We start from the raw sequence: 18,355 nt of genomic DNA, 5'->3' as shown, positions 1-18,355 counted from the left end.
TCTGTTGGGACAGGAGTTAGGGAAAAAGGAAGCTGAGGACACAAGCTGACTGCAGCAGTTTGCAGGAAGGCAATCGTAATAAATACTGCATATTGCAGTCAGTTTGGAGAGCTGTGAGGCGCAGGATGGCACCAAAGGCTGGGAGTCCTTTCAGAATCAACAGGTTCAGGCCACAGAGCTGAACTACTCCTGGGGCCTGCCTAGGTCAGGCAGAGGCCTGAGTCCTGGAGACGGAGATTTTCAGGGCTTGCCGTCGGTGTGAATCATCTGGGTTGGTGCCTCTGCCCCCAGGAAGGAGGTGCCAGGACGGTTCCATCCAGGCTCAGGGCTTTCTGTAGGAGACGAACATCCATGTCGAGCTGTCTTTCTGCTCCTAACAGGAATAAAGACCTGGGCGGCCGCTAGTTTGTTGTTTTTGCCTTTCTCTACTTTTCTTTTATCTTTCCTCCCCTCTTCCCTCTACCTACCTCCAAATCTTTCCTGTCCTCAGTACAGTTTCTCTCATCACCTTTCCCTCAAGTGCCTGTCATCGCCCCTGCGGGCCAGCTCTGCCCCGTGTTGGTGCTGAACATATGTAAGTGGGCCTAGGTAGAATTTCTTAAATGTGTTCTGAGTGAAGTAAGTCGCAAGCGTGACAAAATGAGGTGTACTTTTGGTCTGAAATCTGTCTGTAAAGCTCTGCTGATTAGAATGTCAGCCTTTAGCATATGAGCAGATCTCAGTAAAACTAGACCCCCCCCCCCTCAGCTCTTCCCAGTTACCCCAGTTCTGACCGTGGTCTGGTTGGCACTGTCTCTGGGAGGCCCAGTCTTGCTCTCTGCCTCTTCAGAAGCTGAAGATGAAAGGAGAGGAGATTAAGAGACGCTGCTGACAGCCCTCCTTCTTCCTTTCACAGACGGGCCAGCCCTTAAGATGACCTGATTTGTAGCCGAGCTTCCCCAGGGCTGGGCTCTGGGGAAAGGGAGAAATCTCGGGAAAGTACAGAGCAATACTGAGTACAGGGAGGGAAGGCTTGGCAGAGCTGACCCCAGGGCAGCGGGATGGCCAGGTCTGGGTTCTCAGAGAACAGAAGCTCCTAGCCTTCTGTGGCTCTCGCCTCCTTTCCCTCTGATGAGCCCTTTCTTTGAAGCACTTTGGCTCCTCTCTCGCAGGAGGCCTTGCTGGGCGTCTGGATCAATGCAAGGTCTCGGAACATATGAGGACTGGCGAGTGGGGAGGGCAAGGGATGCAAGGAAACGGACCAGATGAACAACTCACCCAGTTGTTCCGTCTTGGTCTGGGCATCTTTCTCAGGGGCGGGATGCTCAGCTAAAGGGGTGACGGGAGCCTTTCCTGTGTAGAACGAGGGGTGAGTCAGCTTACAGGGATGAAGTGTCAGGAAACGGAAAACAAAGGTCATGGAAAGCAGGACAAGCAGCCACACAATGAAGGAGAAAATGGATGGATGAATCAACAGGCAAGGGAGGACAAAAGGAAATACAGAGGATGTCGGGCCTTAGAAATCATCTCTGTGAGTCCAGCCCCTGTTACTTAAAGATGAGCAAATAAGCCCAACAGTAGGTGACAGATACAGGACCACACTGGGCTCCCTGTCTTGACTGATCCTGGAAGCGAGGAGCCCAGGGAGGGAGGGGTGCTAAAGAAGGGAGGTGAGGTTGAATGGAAGCAGCTTCCGTGAGCAGGTGAGCGGGACGCGGCAGGTCTAACTGGGAGAGGAGATTACCGCTCAAGTAAGAATTGACAGATGTGTAGGAATTTATTTTCGGTGGCGGCCTAATTAAAGTGTTAAAGTTCCTTAACTCCATTCAGCCCTGCGCCAGGATCGTTAGCTATTGATCCGGGCCCCTCCGGCACTTAACTCCAGCCAGCATATTGGCAATTCAATTAGCGCCAGTCAGGGCTGCTTGTTCCTGGCTCCTGCTGCCCGTGCCCACCCTCGCCCACCACTGGCCTCTGTGTAGCCCAGACGCCCCTGCCCACCCCTCACAGCCCTTTCAGGGACCTTCTGCACCCTCTGGATCAATGGCACCTGGTGGGTTCTTCCCAGTTTCTGCTGGTACAACCTGAGCTGCCTGAGGAGGACCCTCATGAAGGCCTCCTCGGAGACAGGAAGGGGCCGGGAGCTGCCAGGGCCTTCGCTTCCCTTCTGCCTCAGGCCCTGCCCAGAGCTCCCATCAGCGTCCCACATTCCTGGCCCATCCTTTTCTATCTTGCTGCCTCTCCTTCCTGACCAGCTCCTGTCCCCCACCCCTTGACAATACTAGGACACTGTCACTATTCGGAATCACTGGGTGATTCCTCTTCACCTCTTCCTGTTCTGTTCTCCACCAGCAAAGTCCCTGCCCTTCTCTGTCCCTCCTCCCTCCAAGCCTCTTCACTGCGCAGCCCCGCTGTTCCAGAAATCCCGTTCTGTCACCCCTTACAGCTCCTTCCCACCTGCTGGTGAGTGCCCACAGATCATTCCTCCTTCCTTGTAGCACTTTCTCATCAGCCCCCAGCTCCCCAGCCAGCTGCCCTCCCTGCCCAGCCCCTTCCCTCCGTCTCCTCCCTCACCAGGAGTCCGGAGCTGCCCATGGCTGAAGCTCAGGATGCTGTGAAGAGCTGAGAGCCCTTCATCGGCTGCAGGGCCACTCTGTAGCAGCTGCAGGCGCCTCTGGGCCTGGGCATCTCGGTGGGCCGGTGCTCGCAGGTGCTGTAGCACGGCCAGGCGGGAGGGTGTCTCCCAGGCACACAGCAGGCAGCGGAACAGCCCCAGCTCTGCCGCTGCTGTTGCCCCCTCCATCTCCAGCAGAAACTGGAAAGAAGGAAAGAGGCTGCTCAGGCCCAGAAGGAACGGATATCTCCAGATCTCGGGGAGTCTTTTGCTTCTCCCCCATGGGAACCTGACCAGCGGCACCCCCTCCCCATCCAGCCCTTCCACCCTCCAGCCTCGTTCCCCTTCCCTAAGGCCATCTGAGTATTGCTGCTCTTCCTCCCCAATGTCCTCTTCCTCCTAACAATCCTAGATTCCCTCCTAGTTCGTGAATGAAATCTGGTTCCATTCTCAAACTTCTGGTGACAAAATGGACTGAGCAGAGGCAGGCTGCTCCCTCCAGCTGCAAACACCAGAAAAGCTGAATAAAGTCTTGGATTCACTTTATCAGAGTCCACCATCCTTTGGTCTCTTCCTCCATGTCTGTCTCTAAACTGTTTATTACCCTGGGGCATGTGGGCCTTTTTCTCCAGTTCTGCCACCCTGGGTTCCCCATCACTGTCCTGCTCTGCATCGCCGTCCTGTCTCCACTTCCCTCTATGCAGAGGCTCTCTGCGCGGCCCTCCTGCCCCTCTCACCTTATAGACCTGGCTGTTTTCTTCATGGGCCGCGCCCCGGGCATGCAGCTGCATCTTCTCCTTGCTGTTGGACTCAAAGTCACAGATATTGCAGCGCAGGTGCAGGGTGGGGACAGACCCATAAGGAGTCCCATCTCCCAGGGGCACAGGGGAGAGGGTGCCTGTGGCCCCACCCCCCTCCCTCAGGTGGGCTGCCAGCTGGTATTTCTGAGCATGTTTGTCAGTCTTGAGGTGGAGTTGGAAGTTGGCCTTGAGCTGGGTGCCATAGCAGCAGAGCTTGCAGCGGTGGGTGTCACCGGCCACCTCCTTCCACTCGGCCTCGGGGAGGCTGCGGCCCACGCTGCAGTGGTACAGCAGCAGCTCCAGGTTGTCTGTGCTGAAGGCCTGGCACACGAGGCAACGGAAAACCTTCAGGGATGGGCTGTCTTCCGGGGGCGGCGAGGTGGGCAGGCCATCGGACAAGGAGCCCAGGAGCTGACTTTGAGGCAGGTGGGCGTCCGGGGAGAGGCTGCCAGGGGCTAGGGGACAAAGACAGATTAGAGGCCTGAGGAAAGAGTGGGGCAGGGTCTGTCCGGTCTGTAGGAATGTAGGTGGCAGGTAAATGAGGATAGTGCTGAGGGCGCTGGGATTACCTAATTGGGCAGCTGGGCCTGGGGAGTGAGCAGGGAAGAGACTTTGGCCCTGAGAGGAGGCAGAGAGAGCTTACCAGGTGCGGGGAACTTGCGGGCAGGTGCTCCGAGGTGGTGGAAGCCATTGAGAAGCAGCTGGGCTTCCAGGGGCTTGTCTGGCCTCAGCCCGGGACCAGGCAAGGGAGCCTGGGGCTGCCCTAGGGCCTGGGGCCCGAAGTACTGGAAGAGCTCAGGGGGGGTGGCGGGGGCTGCCCCTGCTGGGGGCGGGGCGCCTGGCCCCACCAGCCCAGGTGGCAGGCCCAGCGGCAGCCCCTGGTGGAGCATGAGGACATTCTGCATGTGCTTCTCAGAGGTCATGTGGATGCGCAGGTTACGCGAGATGTTGGTCTCGTAGCTGCACACCTTGCACTGCCAGGAAGATTTGGTCTTGGGCTCCTTGTCCCCTGCGGGGGGTGGGAGCAACGCCTCTGGGGAGCTTCCCTGCCCCCCGGGCCCCGCCTGGAAGCCCTGAAGGTTGGCCAGGTGTTTGTCAGACTGCATGTGGATGCTGAGATTGCCCTTGGTGGTGGTGGAGTAGTTGCAGACCTCGCAGCGGTAGGGCTTGTAGCCACAGTTGTAGCTCTCTCCGCGGGCGAGGCGGGGGTGGGCCCCCCCGGCGCTGCAGTAGCTGCAGTGACTGTTGCTCTCGGGGTGCTTCTCCCGCATGTGCACGTCCAGGGTCTGCTGGTACTTGTAGTGCCAGTTGCACTTGGGACATTTGAGTGTCTTGCAGGAGTTGCGCGAGTGGAGCAGAGACATGTGGCTGGACAGGCTGAGGCCCTGGAAGGCTGCAGGGGCTGGGGTGTAGTCGTCGGCTAGGCGGTAGGGCTGAGGTGGGTCACTGGGGTCTTCGGGGGAGCCCACTGGGGCGGGGAGAGTGCCCCCCTCCTTGGAGGTGGGTGAGCTTTGGTTGAGTGGGGGGCAGAGCCCTCCATCCTCTTCTTGCCCCTCAGGGAACCAATCCGGCCCTGCCTCGCCTGCTGCCGTTGGCAATTCTTTGGCTTGGGTTGGGCTCGGGTCCCAGGCGGCTGGGGTTGTGGGTGGGGAGGGCGGACTGAGGGCCATGATTTCTTCTGTGGGCAGGACAAGGGCCTGGGCTTCTGCCTCAGGGGGGCCGTCCTCAGTCAGGGCTACATTCGCCTCAAGGTTCACTGTGCTGCTGTCAACGGGGATTTCTAAAGGGGGGTGAGCAGGCTGTTTTGGTTCCAGGAAGCTTAGGAGGGCCATGCAGCCCTCGTCCCCCTCCTGGAGCACGGCTGGGTTGCCCAGCAGGCCCTGGTGTTGAACAGGGGTTAGCTTCACCCCATGAAACTGTGTGTGACCCATAAAGGCCTGGGGCCGGCTGAAACCCAGGCGGCACAGGAGGCAGAGCCAGAACAGTGCCCTGTGGTCGCCCCCCCTGCTCCCCGTGGGGCCATCTTTGGGATCTCCGGGTGGGTTTGGAGCCAGCTGGTAGCTCCAGAAGGCTCCATCCCTTTCCTCACAGGCGGCCGGAGATGGCGCTGAGGTATCATGGGACAGAATTTGGTCAGAAGAGCTAAAGCCTTGGATTGGGTCAAAGCCATGTTGGATGTGAAGGGCAGTGAGGTGTGCGGGGGGCGGGTGGGGTAGGCTGGGCTCTTCCTTGATGCCCGCCTTGCCCCAGGGGAAGCCCTTTGGTAACAGGAGTTCACTGCCACCTGGCAGCTTGGCTACTAGGCAGGCCTCACTGCCAGCTGTGACTAAATGGTTGCTTAGGTCCACAGGAGGGAGCTCTCCTTCCTCCTGCTCCTGGTCCTCTTCCACCCCCAGGTCCTTTGGTGGGAAGCCACCACAGCCGTCCTCTCCTTGGGGCTCCCCAATCTCCTTTGGTGGGACGAGGCCACAGCCCGACTCCAGGGGCTGTCCCCCCGGTTCTGAGGGCCTCATGCTCTCAGAGGTGGAGGGGGCAGCAGGGGGATCTTTGGTGACAGGATCAGAGGGGGTGCCAGGGGAGGAGGTGTCCGGAGGCGGGGACGGGGCATTGTGCCCAGGGGAGGGGGTGGTGCCAGCGGTACAGGATGAATTAAGGGTGGCCATGGCAGACGAAGGAATGCTGGGGGTTCATTTCAGCGTGACAGCCCGTACCTGCAGGGGAAACAGAGAGAGTGGCGCTGTCGGGCCGCGGGGCAGACGTCAGCCAGGCAGTTGAGTCTCCTGATCCTCCAGCTCCACCCTCCACCCTGAGCACCAGACTCAGGTATCCATTTGCTAACGTGAAGCTTCACTTGGTGTCTAACAGGCTTCAAATTTAACACGTCCAAAATAAGAACTCTTCATTTCTCCCCTGAATTTATTCTTCCCCATCTTTCCTGTCTCAGAATTTGGTACCACTATTTATCTGGTTGCTTAGGCTAAAAACCTAAACGTTTTCTCTTGCACCCACCCACATGCAATTCAACAGCAACCTCTCAAACATGTGTCGCAGCCCTTCATTTATCTTCAGCTCCACCAGCACCATCTGGGCCCAAGCCACTGTCACCTCTTTAACTCTCGATTATGAAAACTGGAAAACATGTCAAAGTAGACCTATTAATATAAGGCACAACCCTCAACAGTCTCCAGCTCACGGCCAATCTTGTTTCATCTGTATCCTCACCCACTCCCCCCTTTTCCTGTATTGTTTTAAAGCAAACTTCAGGCCTCATAAAGAATTGTCTTTTAAAATGTAAATCATCCTATGTTCTGCTTTAAACCCATCAATGATTTCTCACTGTGCTGTGAATAAAACCCAAACTCCTTTCCCCATCTGCAAAAGGGCCTATCTGACCTGCCGCCAGCCCGGCCCGCCTGCACCGTCTCCGCCCTCCGCCCGGCTGGCTGGCTGGCTGCAGCGCACTGGCCTTCTTTCCGTTCCTCAAACACACCAAGACCATTCCTACCTTACAGCCTCGCCCAGGCTGTTCACTGCCTGGAATGCTCTCCCCCCAGACCTCTGCCTGTGGCTCCTCATTCCGGTCTCCCGCCTCTTTCCACAAGCTTTCCCTCTCCACAGAAGCTAAACAGCCCCACAGGTGACTTTCGCGGAGATTTAATCCTGCCTGATATTTCCTGGTTTACTCATTTCTCCCTCCTAACAAGAAGGTAAGTTCCATGAGAGCAGGCACTCTCTGCTTTGTTTATGGCTCTGTCATCAGCACTGACAGCGATGCCTGCTGCAGCGTCAGTGATGTCTGTTGAATGAAGGAGCTCTGGGCAAGACCTGCAGATTTGCAAAGCCCTGAAGAGGAAACGTCCCTAAGTCAAGGTCCTCTTGACAGAGAGGCGACAGTGAAATTGCCACTGGTCTGTAGGCACCATGCTGCTCACAGATGCTTTCCAGACCCATCTCTGGTCACAAGCATGTGGAATTGGTGGGAGCTTCCCTGGCCAATTGAAAGACAACAGCTTTCATGTGATGTCTCTGAAATCATGTGATTTCAGAGAGAGAAAAGGTAAATAATAGTAATAATATTACTAATAGCTATTAAGGTATATATACCATGGTTGGTCCTGGCACTGTGATAAATGCTTTACATTAATTTTCTCATTTAATCTTACAACAACCTTATTTTATAGATTAGGCAGCCAAGAATCAGAGAGGTTGAGTGAGCTGCTGATGGTCACACAGCTCCAAGGTGGTGAAACTAGAAAAGGGTTGGTGGGGCAGAGCTATACCCTAAAGTGTGGCCTGGGCTCCTCCATCCGGTCAGACTGTCCTTTAGACACAGTACAGGCAAAATGGGCCTCCACAGGTCGAGAAATCAGGATTCCTGGGCTCCCTCTAGCTGATTAGAAGTACCAAGCCTTCCACACTGCTCCCAACATTTTTATCTTGATCGCCCTCCTTCAAACCCCCCAATTCCCCGTGCCTCACCATCCCATACTTCTCCCAATGTCCCAAGTCGCCTATAACCTCTCCAATTATTAGAGATACCAGCAGATCTCTAATAATTAAACTTTCAGCGCTCAGGCCAGAGTGCTTCAGGGAAAGGATGAGGGGTATGGCCTCGCCTTCTTTCGGTTACTTCTCACCGTCACCTCCAGATTCCTTGACTGGGCATGGGTCCTTGGTCTGCCCCCATCCAGCCTGCACGCCCCATTCCCACTTCCCTCCTCCTCCTGGGGGGCTAGCCAGGCGTGAAGTCAAACCACTGAGGAGCTCGGGAAGGGGCTGGATCAGCATGCTAATGAAATGCAAATCAGCACCTGGGCCGGGGTGAAGGGGATTGGTGGGGTCGGGGGGTGGAGAACGAAAAGGGAAGTAAAGGAATTAGATGGAGGGGAGTCTATCCTAGATGAGCAGAAAGCAGCAGCCCTGAAGTTGTAGGAGAAAGGATTTCTATGGAATCCTTGGTGGTGATGGGGGGTGGGGATAATTAAATATGCTGGTTTGTGAGGGTCTGACCTTCCACTGTCACCCCCACAGTGGGGCCCACTTGAATGGACCAGGCAAGAGGGGCCTCTCCGGGCCCTGTGGCTGAGGGCTGAACTGGGTAGGTGCTGTCTCCCCACGGGCTCACCCTCCGACATCACACCGACCAGCTCCTTCTCCCTGGCTCCTCACAACTCTAGATCAAACTTCAGAGGAGGGCTAGGAAGACCTAAGCCCCAAATCCTCTCTCCAAAGCTGTTACTTCCCAGGATTGGAAAAAAAAACAAACACCACAGCTGATTCATTGCTAGAAACCAAAGGAGCTTAGCTTTGGGCTAGCCTGTGGGTGAGATGCAGACGGCTGAGGGTAGGTCGGCAGCTGTTTAAAATTGCAAATCTTTCCCCACCTCCCAACCTACCCCTCCTCCTCTTCAGGAAAGAATTTCAATTGCAAATTTATCTCTGCCTCAGTGCACCCCCAACTCCCCTTCCCCCCTCCTTTTTCTCACTGCTTCTCCCATCACCCACTATTTATTACAAACCTTTAACTGCAGCAATTATTTTTTCACTTTTTTTCCTCCATTTCCCTCCTCCTCAGTCTGTTCTTTCTTCCCTCTCTGAATCTGTGTCCCTTTCTTTGCCCTTCCTTCCTTGAACTCAGTTTTCATCTCTCTAGAGATAATGCAGAACCAGATGACAGGCCTAAAAGTCACCCCCCACCTCGAATCCTGTTCTCCCTTAGTTTTGGGCTTTCCTTCAGGGCACATCTTAGCAGTGGGGAAAGGGAGAAGGCGACCCCTCAGAAGCTCTGGCTGGCATGCCTGCCTCTGGAGGAGGGAAGGAGGAAGAGGGCAGATCAGGTGGAGGGGGTGGGGGGACAGTCAAAAGGAAAGAGCAGGGTAGAGGCAAGGACTGGGGCCCAACGAGGCGAGGGTTAGGGGAGACAGAGCAGGCAGTGGCGGCGGTGTGATTAGAACGGAGATTGATGTGAAGGGGCGCCACAGACGGCAGAGAGAGTCAATAAAACGAGAGGATCACATTAGAGGCGACAGAGAGAGCTTTAAATTACAAGGCTGCTGCCACTGAGGGGGATGGGAGGAGGCAGGCCTGGAGCCTGGGGGGGGGGACTTCCGAGGGTGTAGTCATCCCCTGAGATGAATCTTCCAGCTCCTAAAAGGCCCTCCCTGTCTCCAGAGCGCCAGGGCTGCCCTTTCATTCCATCCCCTTCCCTAATGCTTCCCACCCTCACGGGGTGAGGAGAGGAGCAAGCTGTGGAGAAGTAGATGCTTTTGGTTTTGGTCTGGCTCTCCTCCTCCTTCCAGACCCGGGTCTCTGGTTATTCCTCAGGATGGGAAGGGAAGGATGGAAGGACTACTTTTCGAAGCTCAGCTAGGGAGTTGTTGCCTAATCACTGAACTGCAAATATTCTTCCGTGGGAGCTGAGCAGAAAAGCACCCCGTAAATAGCTGGTGAAGAATTCCTACTGTTCAGAGGGCAGATACACAGCACTTAGAACAGAAAGAAGCCAGGGAGCCCGAAGGCTCCAAGATGGACAGTAGGACCCAGAAAGCTGCTGAGAAAGATGTTATGAGATGGGCAGAAAGGTGCCGCTGTGGGAAGCTGAACAGGCAGGCTCAGACCACGCAAGCCAGGGAGAGTACAGCAAGACTTCAGAACCAGAGAATTACAGGGGCCCAAGGAGCAAGGGCAAAGAAAGGACCAAAAACATGAGGTCTGAGGAAGGAGAGACCGCCCCTCACCCAGGCGCCAGGGTGTGGGTTCAGGTTGGCCAGTAGACCTGGAGGCAAAACTGGGGAGGAGCGCTCTTTCTGGAACCCCTAACAAGACAAGGCCTCCCCCTGGGCAGAGCCCCCGTCCTCGTCCGGCCCACCACGGGGAGGAAAAGAACCACTACTGCTCCCTAGTGGTCACCGAGGGGACACCCAGGAGAGGACAGGCCTGCCGGGGACAGATTGACTTTTTCTCCTCTGGGCTCCCCTCCTTAAAACAAAAAATGAAATATCCTCTCACTTTTTTTCTCCAAACCCGACGAAGCAAAGGCTTTCCTGGCAAAGTCTGCCAGAGGGCACCAACACGTTTGCTTAAAATTTGCATACAATGATTTCCACATCAGAGCCTTCCAAACATTTTTGCCTTTCACTTCAATTGTTCAATCCATCCTCTTTCCCTTCCCCTAAAGCCAATTTTGAGGATCTTTTCTCTTTCCTCTCTCTGAAATTCTTGCCTCAGGCACTGCTCTTTTCCATACTCACTTTGCCCTTGCCTTTTTCCCCTTTCCGACTAAACCTGTTGCTTCTAAGAGGAGGCAGCCATGGAGAAGAGAGGGGAAGAGGAATAGGAAAGATGGAGTATTGTGCACCCGGCATGAGGGAGAGTGTTTGGTGTAAACAGCAAACAAACTCTAACTAGATTTGCTGTATTTTTTTTTTTTTTTAAGGCAGCAAAAGAACCTATGCTTTGTGGATTCATACAGGCCCCGGGGTTGGTCCTGGGCCCCCTACTCACCAGCTGGGTAACTTCCCGGGTCTCAGTTCCTTATCTGAGAAAATGGAAATGATACCCTCCTTACCTGGCTGTGGGGAAGACTACGGTAGGTAACCTGTGAAAGCGCATGTACTGGGTGTTCAGTCAGGTTAGTTCTTTTCCTTCTCTTTGGCTGTCTCCTCTCAGAGAGTAGAGCAAGGTGTTTGCAAGTAGGCTGACAACTTTCCTTCTGCCTCGCCCTTTCTTGACCAGGATCCATCCTCTAATCTCTGCCCTTTTCCATTGAGGGCAAATTCTTTGGTGGGCAGGATTTAAATTTAGTCTGCCCAGCAGCAGAGTTCATTTCTCATTTGGCCGTCCTGACTGCTAGGCCTGCAGACAGCCCCTTGTCCCGAGCAGAGATTGGAAGCTCTGCCCAGGGTCGCACTTGGCCTGGGTGCAGAAGCAGCTAATACCTGGATCAAAACTATTATGGCCTCTACCTGCGCTTAAAACTATCATTTTCTCTGTCTCCAAATCTTACTTTCTATATTTAAAAAGAAAACAAAGGAAGGTACTCCTAGTCCTCCATTTTAATTCTACCTATCTCTCTTAGACTTCCCCCCCCTCAAATATTCGGGGAGTGCTTACTTTGTGCAAGATAAATTTTGTCCAAAAGAGAGAAAATGAGAATGGCAGGAAATGAGATAAGACAGGCAGGAAAAGGAGTGTCACAGAGGGTAAAGAAAGAGACAGCTAGGCAGAGAAGTGGGCGGAAGAAGGGAGGGAGAGGGAGAGGTGGGGAAGTGGGGGTGCTGGATTCCGACCTGCATATGTCAATGTTGACTCGTGGAAGCAGCCCAGCTTTGGCATCGGACTGGGCAAGTGGTCTGTCCCCAGTGAAAGGGATGGAGCAAGGAGGTTGTGTCTTACATATTGCAAGATGCTTAAGGTAGGTATGAGGGAACTGGGTGAGGTGTGAGGAGGAAGGAGAGGCCAAGAGAAAGAAGATGGAGGTGGGTAGAGAGCAGACAGGGGAGCAGACAGGTAACAGGGAAGCTCCTGGTATGGACTGAGTCCACAATCAGCGGGTCGGGTTGAGCATCCATCCGCATTTGCATGGCTTTGCTGAGATGTGCTGCAGGGAGGAGTGGAGCCTCTTGCCCAGGCGTCTCCTTTAGTGATGCCACAGATGTTAGGACAGCAGCGTGGAGCACTGAAGAGCTCTGGCTTCCATAACCAGCGAAGCCAGCTCTGAACCTTCCACATGGGCACTCAGGAGTGAGGGGCAGACGGTTGTACCCTTGGATTCAGAATCAGGATCCTATCTGATCCTGGCTGGGGGACCTCTGTAGAAGACCTTGGATCTCCCTGAGCTTGAAAGGAATTACATGCATTCTTCTAGAATTATTTGGAAGGGGACCATTGTAAGTGACTGTGTATATAAATAAATCCTCCTGGTTCTTTAATTCTACGTGACCCCTTGTGATGGTAATGACTCCACTTAAATACTATCACAATACTAATAATAGTAATAACATCTTTAAATGCTTACAGGCACTGTGGGAACCTTCTGCGGGCATCGCATCACCTAATCCTCCACCACAATCTGATGAAATACAGCTATTCATTCCCATTTGACAAACATGGAAACAGACTTTGATGGGTTAAGGAATTTTTAAGGTCTCACCCTTGAAAAGAAGTAGAGTCAAGATTGGACTTGGGTGGCCTGCTTTAGCACTCTGCTCTTGGGTTAATTTGTAAGCTCTGAACTCTGGCTGGCCTGCATTTGAATGAAGCCTTTGAATTTGTTCCTCTGCCCTTATGCGCGCCACCTTGAGTATGTGTGCTGCCATGATCATCTTTGAGATTGAAGGTGTTAGATGGTTATTTCCCAGTTTGTTTCTTAGTGTAAGATGGGGGCCAGAACAGGACCACCGCTTTGTGCAACCCCAGGGGGCGCCATCCACGCTGCAGTCTATGAAGGGGCCCCAGCCATTTTGTGTGTTTGGAAGTTGGGGGTGAGTGTGAGTGGCGATGGACGTCAAAGGTTGAGTTACTTAACTGATGATATGTGTACTCATTTGTGATAATGTCTCTTAACGCTGAAAGTCTACACATATGTGTCCATAACAGCATACGAACTTCATCAGACAAGGGCTATGGTATTATGTAAAAATACAGCCTTTAGGGCCAGAAGACCTGGAATCAAACTCTAGTTCTATTCCTTATTACGTAAATGAGCTTGGGTGGGTTGCTGAAAGCCTGTTTCCTCATATCTAGAATGGGGACTAGTTCCTCATGGAACTGTCCATTGAGATGGTCATTGTTGAGATTGGCACTTTGTATGTGACTGATAAATAAAAATGATAATTATTCAACTATATGCCTTATTTCCCGAGTTGGGTTGTACGTGTATGTTTATTGCTTTTTGATTGTGTGTATGGCTGAGCGCCTGGGTGTAGCCCTGTCCCTGCACCTCTTTGGGTTTAGGAAGGTGCTGGCTTGCAGGCTTCCTGGCTGGGCCCCCCCAGTCCTCCGTTATACCCGTGAGGGCCCTGGGCTTCAGTTCAGCCGCCAGGGTGTCCTGTGCGGGTGTGCTGCTGCGTGCCTGTTTGTGCGAGGTGGCTGGCTGGCACGGGCATGTTTGGGGTGGTGGTAATTACTGGGATGGCCCAGCCCTAATGAGTGTGATCTCGTTATACTCTCACCGCCTCTAATGGAGCTAACCTCATTTCACAGCCATTAGTGAAGGAGATGAGGCCCCGCCCCTGGGCCCCGCCAGCTGCAGCTCTTTCAGCCCTGGCCACGTTCTGTCCCTCTGGCTCGCCATTTCCCCGTCCACCTCTTCTCCCCCCCCCCGACCCCCGTTCTGCTCCTCCTTCCAGACTTCCCTTTCCTGCTCCCCATTGTTCTTTTCCCTTCCCTCCTCTTTCTGCGTCTCCCTGGTCCCTATTCCCTTTGCTTATTCCCTTTGCTCAGCAACCCCCTCGTCCTACCTCGGGTCTGTTTGTCCTCCCCTTCTCCATTTCCCTATCCTCTGCTCCGTGCCCCTCCCCCGCCTTTCTCTGCGGCTGTCCCTCCCCTCCCCCACATTGCCCCGTCTGGCCAAAGGACAAATCTCAAGGGGAAACCAGCAAAGACAAACAAGGAGCAGTGACTTCATTATCGTCATTAATTTGCCACTTCAGTTCCTCCCACAAGGGTCAAAGCCGGCACGGCTTGAACTCAGGACTGACAGGGAGGCTGAGACGCGGCCTGCCTTTGGCCGCCTGCCTGTGCCCCGTCAGGCCTCTCCCATAAACACAGGTCCTCCTCCTCCTCCCGACCTTCATTCCACTGCAGGGACCCAGGCTCCGGGTTTCTCTCTTCCAGTTTGTTCTCAATCCTCACAGCCTCCTGCCCTCCTCCTTTTTCATTTAAATCGTGGCCTTCTCTCCTGCTCTCTTCCCACTGGAAGTACATGGTTTCCACCTTTGGCTCCGTCTCCTTGCCAGCCTCGCCTGCCTGGGCTTTCCCACTCCTCCCTGCCCCATCCACGCTGACCCTCCTTCTTGGCCTTCCCTGGGCTTCTCTTGTCCTAACCCCAAGTGCACTCTTTTCCCTAAAGCACCAGGATTTACCTCTAAGTTTCGGAAACCACATAGCCTAAAAAAGCTGGAGAGGGGAGGAAGGCATTTGTGGCCCGAGCAGTCCAGTGATAAAGAACATTGAAGTGGCTGGATAGAAAGGAAGACGGGGGTGTGGGGAAGCAGCAGAATCCAGGCTCAGATAGCCAAAACCGGAGACACAGGGGGCTCCAGAGAAACAGCTTCCCCAAGACCAGAGGCAAAGGAGGACAGAGCTAGAGGGCAATGGGCTTGAGACTAGGGTGGGGGGAGGTCACCAACAAAACAAGGAATGAAAAACTGGAGGCTGGAAATGGCATTTCAGTTCCTCAGGGAAACAATCGAACACTCCTGTCCCACCCTCTGCACTCCTTCACTGAGAAGCCAAATGACGGGCAATTGACTCTTGACCTTTAGCTCAATCCCAGCCCCAAAGGGTGAAGCTGAAGGTAGTTGGCCGTTGTGACTGGAAGAGGCACAAGGGAAATGTCCACACATGAAGTAACAATTTCCGCCCCACACCCACCCTGCCCCACCAACTGCATGTCAACACATTACACAGAACCCGACATTACATACCTACACCCTCTTCTCTCCTTAGAGAGCTCTTGCTACTAATGTTCTGCTAATTGCACAGACCCCAGTGCAAGCACAATTCCAGTGGGTGGCCCTGCAGTGATTCCTGTGCTGGAACCTTCGCTTCAGTGCAATCCCATGTTCCTGCCCAAATACAGGCGAGCTCCTAGTCTCGCTTTTGACTTTGAAAAATATATTCTGAGGGGTGCTGAGCTGTCTTGGGAAGAATTAGAAAAAGATGTCTTTTTCCAGGTGTATGCACCCTGCATGCCAGTGGTACAGCTTGGTGACAAGAGAACAGGTGGATCTCAGCTGTCGCCCTTTCACTGGGCACCCTAAGCAACCATAGACGGAGGCCCTGGTCTCTGGACTAGTTCCTACATGAGGGGGGACACTGAGAGCCAATGAGATTACCTCTAAATCTTTCACCCCTGTCTCATCAGCCTGGGGTGGAGGAGGGGTGGGCAGGCAGTCCCCTGGGGCTCTCACCAGAGAGGTAAGGGGGCTATGAGAAAGAGTGGTGGGATGACTGAGAAGCCAGAGAAGAAAGATGGAAAAATCAATGAAATGAGTTTCTAACGGTGAGGTAAAGGACCGCCGTGTCGACAGCCTGTCGCCTGCTGCAAAATATGAGCTGCCCAAGTCCATGGTGGCGGCTGACAGTGCATCCAGCGCCACGGTCCTCCCTTCAGGCCCCCGCCTACCAGCCCCTTCTCCAGCGGCCCTGGCCTTTCTTATTATAGCCAGACTCTCCCATAGGGCTCCCAGCTTGCTCATTCCCTTCCGGCTCTAACTAGAGTCCTCCACCCATTCAGAGCCTGTCACCAGAGGAACAGGACAGGTTATCATCCCTCAGTGGGCACATCTCTCTCCTCGATGGCTTCTGTGTATTTCGACTCCTCTCTCTCCCTGGAGATTTTGCTCAGAGTTGTGGTGCGTCCTGCATCTCTTTCCTCCCCCTCTTCTCCTAGATAGCTCTGGACTCAACAATGGGCATCAGCGTCAAGGCATGTGTCACAGGGTCCTTACATCCACGTCTGCTGCCTCCTGCCTTGTGGCCCACTCGGCCGACGCTGACTTCCTTGTAATTGGCTGGGTTAGGACAGGGTGTTTAGGATGGGCCTGTTATTGATTTGTGACCAGCGTATAAATATGGGTATGACCAATTCAACTGTAGTTTCATGATTGGCAGTGGGGTGGAGCAGGGAATGTTACTCCCCATTCAAATCTGCCGACTGTCTTTGGAAATAACTCAACCTTTTCTGGAAACCACCTCCTTTCTTCACCCTCCTCCGCGTCTTCCTCTTGGGCTCCTAAGACTGTTCATTCATGTTTTCCTTCCATTATCTCTGTAAAGACTCCCCAGACAAGCCCCTTGAGTCCACCCTGGCTGCCTCCAAGTGCCCCAACCCAGTCTGCGCTCTCAGATCTCGCTGTTGCTCGGTTAACTCTCCTTAGCTTTTCCCTCCAGTTTCTGATTCCCCAACTTGCCCATTTATGTGCTTAGGCCTGAGGGGGGCGGGGGTGAGAGGAAGGTAAGCAACTCTTTCCCTTAGCCTCTCCCTATTAACTCAACATTTGACCAGCAGACATTTACTAAGCATCTTCTGTGTAACAGATTGTGCTAGGTGCTGAAAACCAGTAAGAAACTAGACAGAGGCGGCCCGGCTCAAATAGCCATGAGGACTAACCCGGGAACCTCTCACCCGACAGCTTCGTCTGGCCGACTCAGGGTCCCTTTTTTCCCCCTTTCTCTACAGTCAAATTCTACAGCGCCCTGTCATTCAGCACCCTTCCCCTTTCTCTATCCCTCTGCAGTTTACACTCTCACACAGCTCTGATCCCCACTCTTCTTCATTTCCAGCTTCAGTCTCCATTCCTAAACCCAGAGAGTTCATTTTACATTTTTGATGTCTCCTCCCTGCTCCAAAGCCCTTCTCCTTTCACACTGTGTAACTGCCATTTCCAGTTCTCTTCCTTCTTTGCTTGCCTTTCAGTCCTACCAATCCATTCTCCATGCCCCGTCTCCCCAGGTCCCTTCCTCCTGCTCCTGCAGGCCCTAGCAAACCTCATGCTCTCACAAACAAGACCTCATTCTGAGCTAGGACAGCTCCAGGGAAGCAAGGTCAAGACCCAGGAATCCTACAGATTTGACTCAGGCCTGAGCCCTGGAAGCGTACAGCTCCCCAGCCAAGCAGAAAGTTGTTCCTCTATGGGTCTCAAGGTAACACCAGCTGCTCTGACATCATGGAGGGAGGAACCCTGTCAGGTTGCCAAGGCAACCCCAGCAATTTATGACATCAGAGGCTCGAGGTCTTTGGTTCTCAGGGGGCCAGAAAGATTCAAGTTCATCAGCTAAAGTAAATTGAAATTCTACTTTTTCATTTCTCTGCTTGTGTTCCCGTGGCTTGGGAATGAAATGCAAAGGCCTTTGGAGGGGTAATCAGTGATTTGGCCAAAGGAATGAATGTAAGGCTCTCCCTTTCTCTTCACCAGACAGCTTGGTGTGCTCCCCCCCTCTCCTTTGGCATCTCTCTTTTGGGGCTTCGCCCAGAGGTATTTTCTGCTCTGCCTCTTTTCCAAATCACCCCTCCTGCAGTGCTCTTTGCATCCGTCATGCTGTGTCCTTCTCACACCAGAGGCATTTGTTTCCTTTGATACCTCACCCTCTCCTCTTCCCCCCCACCAAGCTCTGTGCAGCTCTGCTCTGCTCCAGCACTCCTCTGTCTGCCTTCCATTTACCTTCTTTGTACCACACTCTTTTCCACGTCATAGTCTTCAATTCCTCCCTTCACCCACTTTACCATTGTATTCATTGCATATTGCTTTTTCTGTTGGCCTCCTCTTTAGGAATATTCTATCATTTCTCTCCCTCTTTCCTTCTGTATCACTATTAGATCGTTTTTCATTAATCACCCTTGGTTCCTCCCCTGCCCTTCATTCCGCATGAATTTTCTTCCCTTCCTTTGCACATTCCTCACAGCATGCATTTTTTCTACCCCACGCATTTATTGCATCCAGCCTCTCCTCCTTCCTTTCTAGAACTCTGTTCACTGCTGAAATCTTCCATCTTCTGTCCATATCTACCTCCTCTTTTTACCCTTCCAAGCTCCTGAGGTCTGGAAAAACAATGATGGGCTTAAAACAAGGGAAACTCTCCAGACTCTTTATCCACCTTTCTCATTCTTTAGGCTGAATGAATCTGGCCCCTCGCATAAGATAGCCCTGTCATACTAATGAAAACTGCCTCAGAAATAAATCATGCTGAATCCAAATGTGATACTAGCAGGAGCACAGGGTGAAGACAAACTGGAAAG

General features: G+C 53.4%; 2 protein-coding genes across 17 annotated transcripts in view; one reads left to right on the top strand and one right to left on the bottom strand.

Annotated features, from left to right (window-relative positions):
* Positions 1-13,240, top strand: part of NGDN (neuroguidin) — a 62,385-nt gene extending 49,145 nt beyond the window's left edge. For 5 of the 15 annotated variants that reach the window (XR_016020803.1, XR_016020806.1, XR_016020805.1 and 2 more), the window contains 3 exons: positions 6,090-7,100; positions 10,829-10,981; positions 12,412-13,240. Coding sequence is in view for 1 of the 15 variants with exons in the window: in XM_088796992.1 (XP_088653118.1) it covers positions 6,996-7,100; positions 10,833-10,981; positions 12,412-12,449 (292 nt within the window). In the remaining 14 variants the exon portion in view is untranslated. Of the gene's footprint in view, positions 1-2,331; positions 3,140-6,089; positions 7,101-7,177; positions 7,451-10,828; positions 10,982-12,411 lie in introns of those variants that run through there. The other 10 variants (XR_016020816.1, XR_016020814.1, XR_016020810.1 and 7 more) reach the window with 9 other exon arrangements.
* The window catches only part of ZFHX2 (zinc finger homeobox 2), a 29,465-nt gene that overhangs the window by 9,041 nt on the left and 2,069 nt on the right, over positions 1-18,355 (bottom strand). Inside the window, exons 2-6 of one of the 2 annotated variants that reach the window (XM_088796986.1) lie at positions 4,037-6,104; positions 3,331-3,848; positions 2,554-2,794; positions 1,258-1,332; positions 774-832 (exon numbers count right to left, since the gene is read on the bottom strand). In XM_088796986.1, the coding sequence (XP_088653112.1) occupies positions 774-832; positions 1,258-1,332; positions 2,554-2,794; positions 3,331-3,848; positions 4,037-6,056 (2,913 nt within the window). In that variant the 5' untranslated portion in view covers positions 6,057-6,104. Of the gene's footprint in view, positions 1-773; positions 833-1,257; positions 1,333-2,553; positions 2,795-3,330; positions 3,849-4,036; positions 6,105-18,355 lie in introns of those variants that run through there. The other variant, XM_088796987.1, reaches the window with a different exon arrangement.

The sequence above is a fragment of the Rhinolophus sinicus genome, chromosome 3 (assembly GCF_057876585.1).
Source record: "Rhinolophus sinicus isolate RSI-liver-muscle chromosome 3, RSI-T2T, whole genome shotgun sequence".
NCBI classification, from domain to species: Eukaryota; Metazoa; Chordata; class Mammalia; order Chiroptera; family Rhinolophidae; genus Rhinolophus; species Rhinolophus sinicus.
Note: the sequence above shows the minus strand (reverse complement) of the source record. Positions and strands in the feature narration are given on the sequence as shown.